Source organism: Microcaecilia unicolor, chromosome 14, assembly GCF_901765095.1.
Source record: "Microcaecilia unicolor chromosome 14, aMicUni1.1, whole genome shotgun sequence".
Classification (NCBI taxonomy): domain Eukaryota; kingdom Metazoa; phylum Chordata; class Amphibia; order Gymnophiona; family Siphonopidae; genus Microcaecilia; species Microcaecilia unicolor.
Window position 1 is genome coordinate 5,548,805 of NC_044044.1, and position 10,438 is coordinate 5,559,242.

General features: G+C 43.4%; 1 protein-coding gene across 1 annotated transcript; it reads left to right on the forward strand.

Annotated features, from left to right (window-relative positions):
• The first annotated feature begins 1,044 nt into the window (after positions 1 to 1,044).
• On the forward strand, positions 1,045 to 1,632 carry LOC115458200 (olfactory receptor 2M4-like). The gene has a single exon (XM_030188060.1). The coding sequence runs from the start codon at positions 1,054 to 1,056 to the stop codon at positions 1,630 to 1,632; it is 579 nt and encodes a 192-aa protein (XP_030043920.1). The 5' UTR covers positions 1,045 to 1,053.
• The last annotated feature ends 8,806 nt before the right edge of the window (positions 1,633 to 10,438 follow it).

Sequence of the window (10,438 nt, forward strand, 5' to 3'; positions counted from 1 at the left end):
TCAGTCCCTGCTCAAAAGAGCTTACAATCTAAATTAGGACAGTCAGACAGGACAAATAAGGGATAAGAGTAGGACAGACAGATAGGACATATGGGAAGGGACTAATGAAGATAGGAAGACAAGATAAAGGTTACGAGCAGGTGACAAGTTAGGAATTAAAAGCAGCATCAAACAGGTAGGCCTTTAGCCCAGATTTGAAGGCGGCCAGGGATGGAGCTTGACGCAATGGCTCAGGGAGTCTATTCTAGGCATAAGGTGCGGTAAGATAAAAGGAACGGAGTCTGGAGTTAGCGATGGGGGAGAAGGGTACAATTAAGAGAGATTTGCCTAGTGAACGGAGTTCCTGGGAAAAAGTGTAGGGAGAGATGAGGGTGGAGAGGTAGTGAGGGGCAGCAGAGTGTAGGCACTTATAGGGATATTGTAGACATGTACATGGTTAACGCACGCTAAAAATGTTAATGTGCCTATAACACTGCTTAGTAGACAGGGCCCTTAGATTGTGAGCCCTCTAGGGACAGAGGTGCTGTATACGTATAGTAGCACTATAGAAATCATTAGTAGTAGTAGTAATTGGCACGCATTTGGTACACATAGGCCCTAACGCGGCTTAAAGTAAAATGACCCCAAAGTGTATTGCTTTCTGAGTTGTGGTGATTATATTTCTATTCTTTAATAAATCAACAGATTAAGCAGACAGCAACAATGAAGAAGGAAAATAAGACAGTGGCCACAGGATTCACTCTGTTGGGCTTCTCTGAATATTCTCACCAGCAGGTCCTCATTTCCATAATGGTTTTACTGGCCTTCTTTATCTCTGTCTTGGGAAATATTGGGATTTTCATATTAATGTTCTTTGATTATCATCTCCACAAACCCATGTACTTTTTTCTCAGCAGTTTGTCCTTCTTAGATATCTGTAATACTACAGTCACTCTCTCAACGTTACTGGACAACCTCTTCACAGGAAACACATACATTTCCTTTTCTCTGTGTATGAGTCAGCTCTTCATGTTCATGATCTGTGTAAGCACAGAAATCTTTCTCCTCACCGCCATGGCCTATGATCGCTATGTGGCGATTTGCCACCCTTTGCACTATGCGCTCATGATGAATAAGAAAATATGTTGCTCCCTCATTGCTGCTTCATGGATAGCTGGTGCTCTGGATGCAATTTCTGTAGAGGTTTTCATATCTGACTTCTCTTTTTGTAGCTTCAATGAAATTAACCATTTCTTCTGTGAACCTAATGCACTGATGAAACTCTCCTGCAGTGATGTGTTCGGCCTTGAAATTGTGATACTTATTTTAGGGATGTTTGTGGCAGTCCTTCCCTTTCTGTTAATCCTAATATCATATGCCTACATCATCAAATCTATCCTGAAAATCCGATCTACAGAAAGTAGAAGCAAAGCCTTCTCTACCTGTTCCTCCCACCTCATTGTGGTTAATATATTCTGTGTGACCGTGAGCTGTATGTATATGAGACCACCCTCACTGCACTCGCCAGAGCTAGACAAACTGTTCTCCTTTCTCTATACAGTTTTTGTTCCAATGTTAAACCCCATTATTTATAGTCTGAGAAATCAGGAAGTAAAAAATGCTTTTAGGAAAGTTAGATTTGGAAAGCAATAATAAAGAACCAAATAATCTATTATCACTTTCATGGAATCGTGCTCTGTAGTGAAAATAAGAAAGGGAATGGGATTAGATAAAGTGCCATTCTGTGGTTATAATCAAAGAGGTTTACATATTATATACTGGAATTATTTTGTACCTGGGGCAGTGAAGGGTTAAGTGACTAAGAGGCATATTTTCAAAGCACTTTGGGAGGCTAAGTTCCATAGGTTTCTATGGAACTTTGGGAGGCTAAGTGCTTTGAAAATGAGCCTGCAAGTCCAGTTCCCCTTGTTCTTAGTCACTGCACTAATCTTATCCTCAGGACATACCTAGATAATCAAGTTTTCAGGATATTCACAATTAATATGCATGAGAAAGATTTGCATGCACTACATATTTATTCTAGTTGTCCTGAAAAAATCCAACTGCCTGTCTGTGCCTCAAGGGCTGGGTTGAGAATAGCAGTTCTAATCTCTGTCCATTTTCTTCCCCTAGAAATGCTGTTAGAAACCAATGGCGTAGCGAGGGGGGCTGCCACCCGGGGTGGGGCAGTTCGCCGTTGCACCCCCCCGGGTGCAGCATGATGACATACCCCCCCTCGGCGCATCGACACCCCTCCCAACCCAGTGCCCACCCTCTTCCATCCAACCAGCTCCCTACCTTTAAAAAAAATATCGGAATCCGAAACGAGGCACAGCGCCTCGCGCCTGCATGTAAAAGAAATGTGCACCGTCTCATCGGGCCTTCCCTCGCTCTGTCTGTCCCGCCCTCCGCTGACGCAAATTCCTATTTCCGCAAGGGCGGGACAGACAGAGCGAGAGAAGGCCCAATGAGACGCTGCACATTTCTTTTATGTGCAGGCGTGAGGCGCTGTGCCTCGCTTCGGATTCCGATATTTTTTTAAAGGTAGGGGGAGCTGGTTGGACGGAGGAGGGTGGGCACTGGGGGGGGTGTCGACGCGCCGAGGGGAGGGAGCTGGCAGGGAGCCCCTCCTGCTCCCCTTGCTACGCCACTGTTAGAAACCTCTAAAAATAGTGCCTTTTATTGTACTTCTTGAAGTGCAATAAAAGCTGTACCTTCATGGAATTGTCTCCCTTCACATATTTGACTCAAATTATCCTATTCAAAATTTTGAGCCACCCTTAAAATGTTTCTTTTTCAAATGGCATTTGGGAAGGATACAGTGGGTGCTGCTGGTGCTCTTGGCAGTTCTCGGATTCACTAGTTCTTAGATTGTGTTTGACTGTTTTATCATTTCAGTGATTATTTTATGACTTAAGATTAATTTGTGTGCTTGCCTGCTTGGCATATGTATGATGCTTCCATATTACCAATAGTGTTCCTTTCATTTATATTGTGCTCTGTATTAGTCACCTCTCCCCTCTCCAGTTGGTTCAAAACTCTGCTGCCCGTCTCGTCTTCCGCCAGGGTCGCTTTACTCATATTACCCCTCTCCTCAAGACCCTTCACTGGTTCCCTATCCGTTTTTGCATCCTGTTCAAACTTCTTCTACTAACCTATAAATGTTCTCACTCTGCTGCTCCCCAGTATCTCTCCACACTCGTCCTTCCCTACACCCCTTCCCGTGCACTCCGCTCCATGGATAAATCCTTCTTATCTGTTCCCTTCTCCACTACTGCCAACTCCAGACTTCGCGCCTTCTGTCTCGCTGCACCCTACGCCTGGAATAAACTTCCTGAGCCCCTACGTCTTGCCCCATCCTTGGCCACCTTTAAATCTAGACTGAAAGCCCACCTCTTTAAAATTGCTTTTGACTCATAACCACTTGTAACCACTCGCCTCCACCTACCCTCCTCTCTTCCTTCCCGTTCACATTAATTGATTTGATTTGCTTACTTTATTTACTTTTTGTCTATTAGATTGTAAGCTCTTTGAGCAGAGACTGTCTTTCTTCTATGTTTGTGCAGCGCTGCGTATGCCTTGTAGCGCTATAGAAATGCTAAATAGTAGTAGTAATAGTATTTGTAATCCACCCTGCAATGCCCTCAGGAAGGGTGGCATATGAAGTTAAATAAACCATAAACCCCCACCACACTTGTCTAAACACACATACATTTCAAAACTACCTACAAGGGCCTATTTACTAAAGTGTTGCAAGATTTTGCCAAAACCAATATGTGGTGACTGTAAAAGATCTGTGTTTCTAGCATTTTCCGGTTCAGTAAATACAGAGGACATTTGATTACCATTTGTTAATTGCATAACATTGACTCTTCTGTTTTGTTCATTGACAGTTAACACGATAGTTATCTCCACATTAACCCCTAGATTCTATGTATGGTGCTCAGATTTGGTCACGCTTCTAAGATGTGCACACAACTTAATTGGCTAAAAAGCAGTTAACCATTAATAACTGGATGTTAATAACCAATTATTGACATTAATTGGCACCCATTAGAATTTGAGTGTGCATCTGTCTGTGTGCTATACTATAACATTGGGTATCTAAATACCATAACGCTCAATCCCAAAGGAGGTGTAACCATGGGAGGGGCATGGGCAGGTCAGTGGTGTTCCAAAAGGCTGCAAAGAGGGGCATTTTCGACCGGGGACGCCCATCTCTAAGGGCACCCATTTCCGAGGATGGCACAGCGAAGGGGCGGGGCCAATCGTATTTTTGAATGAGATGCCCGGCCATCTTTCATTTTGATAATACACAACTCTACACCATTACCATAGGCCTTATGGGTGAAGGGGGCACCTACATGTGGGTACAGTGGGTTTTGGGGGAGGGGGTTGGAGGGCTCCCATTTACCACCACAAGTGTAACAGGTAGGGGGGATGGGCCTGGGTCCACTTGCCTGAAGTCCACTGAACCCACTAAAACTGCTCCAGGGATCTGTATACTGCTGCGATGGACCTGAGTATGACATTTGAGGCTGGCATAGAAGCTGGCAAAAAAATTTTTAAAGTTGTTTTTTTGAGGGTGGGAGGGGGTTAGTGACATCTGGAGGAGTCAGGGGAGGTGATCCCTGATTCCCTCCGGTGGTCATCTGGTCAGTTCGGGCACTTTTTTGGGATTTGGACCTGAAAGGAAAGGGACCAAATAAAGTGGACCAAATTCTCGCCAGGGACACTCTTCTTTATTCCATTATCGGGCGAAGCCGACCATCTCAAAGCACGCCCCCGTCCCGCCTTTGCTACCCTACCGAAACAACACCCCCTTGAAGTTTGGCCGGCTCCGCAACGGAAAGCAGTTGACACCAGCCAAAATCGGCTTTCAATTATACCGATTTGGCCGGCTTTAGGAGATCACCGGCCATCTCCCGATTTGTTTCAGAAGATGGCTGGCGATCTCCTTAAAAAATAAGCTAGAAACTGTGTTAAAGTATAATGGGTCTCCACATCCAACTTGGCAACCTGGATTTATATCAGGTCTCAGCAGGTGTAAGCCTGGGCGCAGGAATCAGTGCTAAGCACTATTCTATAAAGGGTGCATGCCCTTTATAAAATAGCCCTTAATACCCATTTCTGAGAGCCATTTATAAAATTCCCCAATAAGTGTAAATATATTTCCTGTCCATTTCAAATCCTTTCCATACCTCCTTCAGTGTTAACTGTTGAATGCATGTTCACCATCCAGGAACTTAAATTCACGTCCTCCACTTCAACCACTGTCCCATCTCTGAAAAAGATTTGTTAGTATATTATTACCTTTCAACTATTTAAAGATCTGTATTGTATATCTCCTGCCCCTCTAGGATATTCATTTCAGGTCTTCAAGCCTCTTCTCATATGTTTTCCATGCAAACCCCATCTTCCTTTGAACTGTTTTGTGTCATTTTAGTCCACGTTTGCCAAATATTTGAGCATGATAAGTGCTGTGTAGTCTATTTTATTCCTATACACCGTACAGCACTTACGGTGCACTAAGCATGAACTCAGTACTCCAAAAGAAGGCCTCATCAAGGACCTGTACAGCATCTTCTAGCTTTAGCCACTTCCTCATTACATTGATTCACCACTTTGAGATCCTATCAACTCACTGTCCTCCTCTCAGTCAGCACATAGCAGCCTCTCACCCCCTAATTCATACAGCTCCTAACATAGTAACATAGTAAATGACGGCAGATAAAGACCTGTACAGTCCATCCAGTCTGCTCAACAAGATAAACTCATTTTACATGGTATGTGATACTTTATATATATATACCCGAGTTTGATTTGTCCTTGCCTTTCTCAGGGCACAGACCATAGAAGTCTGCCCAGTACTGTTCTTGTACTGAAGCTAACATCGAAGCCCCTTAAAATTTACACTCCAGCCCATCTCTGTCTATTCAGTCACAATCAGGGCGTAGACCGTAGTCTGCCCAGCTCCCGTTTTGTTTCCAATTACCGGCGTCGCCACCCAATCTCAACTAAGATTCCATGGAACCATTCCTTCTAAACAGGATTCCTTTGTGTTTATCCAACACGTTTGAATTCCATTACAGTGTACCTTTTCTTGATTCCACTATATCCTTTTTGAGATGTGGTGACCAGAATTGAACACAATATTTGAGGTGCAGTCGCACCATGGACCAATACAAAAGCATTTTTTAACATCCTTAAATAGTTTTCCAGTCCTTTCCTAATGATACCTAACATTCTATTTGCTTTCTTAGCCGCTGCAGCACACTGAGCAGAGTGTTTCAACGTATCATCAACAACAACGCCGAGATCCCTTTCTTGGTTGGTGACTCCTATCGTGGAACCTTGCATTACGTAGCTATAGTTCGGGTTCCTCTTTCCCACATGCATCAGTTTGCACTTGCTCACATTAAATGTCATCTGCCATTTAGACGCCCAGTCTTCCAGTCTTCTAAGGTCAGTGGTGTGCTGGAGCAGGCTCTCACAGGCTCTCGAGAGCCGTTTGTTAAGTTTGTAAGAATTTTGGGAGCTGGTTCTCCATGGCCTACTTTAACAAATGGATCCCAAAATGTGGGCTTGGGCCCCTCCTGAATTCTCTTTTACTTTGCTGGCGAGAAAGAGCCCCCTGTTAACAATTTACCAGCACATCCCTGCGTAAGGTCCTCTTGTAATGTTTCACAATCCTCTCGCAATTTAACAACTCTGAATAATTTTTGTGTCGTCAACAAATTTAATTACCTCACTATTTACTCCCATCTCTAAATCATTTATAAATATGTTAAAAAGCAGCAGTCCCAGCACAGACCCCTGGGGAACCCCACTATCTACCCTTCTCCATTGAGAATACTGACCATTTAACCCTACTCTCTATTTTCTATCCTTTAACCAGTTTTAAATCCACAATAGGACACTACCTCCTATCTCATAACTTTGCAATTTCTTCTAGAGTCTTTCATGAGGTACTTTGTCAAACGCCTTTTGAAAATCCAGATACACAATATCAACTGGCTCACCTTTATCCATATTTTAATTCACCCCTTCAAAGAAATGTAATAGATTGGTGAGGCAAGATTTCCCTTCACTAAGTTCCTGTTGACTTTGTCTCATTAATCCATGCTTTTGAATATGCTCTGTAATTTTGTTTTTTATAATAGTCTCTACCATTTTGCCCTCCACCAATGTCAGGCTCACCGGTCTATAATTTCCCGGATCCCCTCTGGAACCTTTTTAAAATATCAGCGTTACATGGGCTACCCTCCAATCTTATGGTATTACACTTGATTTTAAAGATAAATTACATATTACTAACAATAGTTCCACCAGTTTATGGGATGAATACCATCCGGTCCAGGATATTTCCTACTCTCCAATTTGTCAAATTGCCCCATCACATCCTCTAGGTTTATAGAGATTTCATTCAGTTTCTCTGACTCATCAGCTTTGAATACCATTTCTCTCCCAAATCTTTCTTGGTGAAGACCGAAGCAAAGAATTCATTTAATCTCTCCGCTATGGCTTTGTCTTCCCTGATCGCCCCTTTTACCCCTTGGTCATCTTTATTATATGGAAATATATTTTTTTTATTATGTGGAAATATTATTTATTTATGCTACCTGATATACAGCTCACTGTACACATTGCACTGTTGAGTGGTTTACAATTAATTTAAAATAAAAAAGCAGAAAAAATTATAAAATGATCATTTAAAAATAGACTATAAGAAAAGAAAGAACATAAGAAAATAAAGCAAAGGATGGGGTAGGACCATCTCTCAAAATCAGAAGTGCAACCAAGATAATAATCAATCACTGGAAAGACGACACTGCCTTGGATTACAACCTTTTGTGGAACACAAGTTGTCTATATGGGAAACAAGAGAACAGATAATACAAAACACATTTAAAATTAAAAAGACCAATCAAGATCACATATACATATTGTGGAGTCTAGTTGTCAAGGTATGGTAAAAGATCACAAGTTGCTGAATCCTGTTTTAAAAGCACAATATTCCAGTGACTCACGGGACTATTTCTTTATTTATGTTTGGCATTTATAACCCACATTATCCTGAACATACTTGAGTTTAATATGGCTTACAATAAATAGAAAAATAAGCAAAGTATACTACACTATAATCATCTCTTATCATCTAGGAGTCTGCATTAGGCCTCTTTATATCAATGGGGTCAATATTCAAAGTGATTTAAAAGAGCAGGAGAGACTTTTGGATATTTAAATCACTTGTCCTGTTGAGCTACTGATATCCAGTGGCACTTAAAGAGACAGTGCCTCTGAATATCAGCACTCACTTGCCATGTACCAAGTGGACAGAGCATGGACATTAAAGGGGGTGGAGCCAGGAAAACACTGGGAGTTATGCAGGTGTTGACAATATTCAGTGTGGGCAGCCACATAACTAACCAGGCATGTAGAACTGCATAAAAAGCAGTCCTAACATTGCCTGGTTAGTTATGTGATTACCAGCACTGAATATCAGCTGGAACCAGCACAACTTCCTGGTACCAACCTGCAGCATATACTGTCCTTCCCTCCCTCCTCACAGCTCTACAAGCTTCAATCTCCCCCCTTCTCTTCCACCTTGCACCAGATCCAATCCCCCTCACAGCCCAGAGTAGCCTTGACTAACTAGGGGGTGCAGTGTGGGGATGGGGTTTGGAAAGGTGATCAGAGCAGGTGCTGAGTGGAAGGGAGGAAGGGGAATTGGTGCTGGGTAGGGAGGGTTGGGAAATGGACACGTACACTCTACTAATTAGGGTCTCTGCCTGTATTCAGGGTTTTATTTGGGACCCGTCTGAATATCAGCCAGGACTCTCATAAGAGCCAGCGGCCTGACTGAATCCAGTCAGATACCATTATTTAATGCCAGTGCCCAGGCACAGTCTGGCATTGAATATTGTGGTCTAATTCTGCCTGCAGCAGTCAGCATTTAAGAAACGTTGATCTCTGCCTGCTGAACACCGACTGAATTGTGTAAAGGACCAACCCACATAATTGAAAGATATTTTAAAAATTAGTTGCAGTGTTATTTTTATTGTTCACTGTTAGTTATTTCTTATATTTTATGTTGCAAAACTCAAGAAAAAAAATCTGAACAAAAACAATTGCTGTCTTGATTTTAGATGGATAGTGTGACTCACTATGGAGTCGTTTTACTAAGGTGCACCAGAAAGTGACCTGCGCTGGGGTAGACGCATGTATTGGACGCATGCAGGTTCATTTTTCAGCGCACCTGCCTTTTTAAAAATCCAAAAATGGATGTGAAGCAAAATGCCATTTTGGGACTCAGGCCTTACTGCCACCCATTGACTTAGCAGTAAGGTCTCATGTGTTAACCGGGCAGTAATCGTCAGCACGCATACATACGAGGAGGGGCATAATCGAACGGAAACGCCTATCTCCATGGGCGTTTATCTCCGAGAACGGGTCCGTGAAGGGATGGGCCAAACCGTATTTTCGAAAAAATGGATGTTTTTGAGCTGGGCATTTGGGTTTTTTTTAGCGATAATGGAAACTAAAAACGCCCAGCTCAAAAACGTCCTAATCCGAGCCATTTGGTCGTAGGAGGGGCCAGGATTCGTAGTACACTGGCCCCCCTGATATGCCAGGACACCAACTGGGCACCCTAGGTCAGTGCGGTGGACTTCAGAAAAAGCTCCCACATGCATAGCTCCCTTACCAAGGGTGCTGAACACCCAACCCCCCTCTCCCAAAACCCACTACCCACAAATGTACAACACTACCATAGCTCTTAGGGGTGAAGGGGGCACCTACATGTAGGTACAGTGGGTTTTGTAGGCCTCCCATTTACCAGCACAAGTGTTACAGGTGGGGGGGGGGATGGGCCTGGGGCCACCTGGCTGAAGTGCACTGCGGTACCCACTAAAAGTGCTCCAGGGACCTGCATACATGCAGGCCTCTAGGACTGGTTGCTGCTATATAACATTGGCACACCAGTTGACACCTGAAGACTAATCTCTCCGAAAACGTCCTTTATTGGAATAACTCACAGTTAACTGCAGATCAGAGGTTGTGCCCCACTGGCAACGAGCCTCCCTGGTACTGATATGAGCAGTAGGTCAGAGCTGGCAGAATGTTGTACAATGCCCTCTTTCAGCCACTAAGTTCTGTAATGTGGCTAACACAGGAAAGGGAACTAAAACTGGCTTACAAAAATGGCCACTACCGCATGGACTACAACAGGAAACACAACAGGGCACACTCTGACCCAGTAGGCAGGGGGAAAAGCACCATGGGAGAAGAGCCTACCAACTACCAACATCGTGAGACTGTAACACAAGCTAATGAAATCACGGAGCCCAATACCCTACACCCACCACAATGCAATGCTGATGTGACCCTGTACTGCACCTGAGAGCCACATCTGACCCAAGGAAAGGCTGTGAGAGGATCGAACACATTCTGCTGTCAT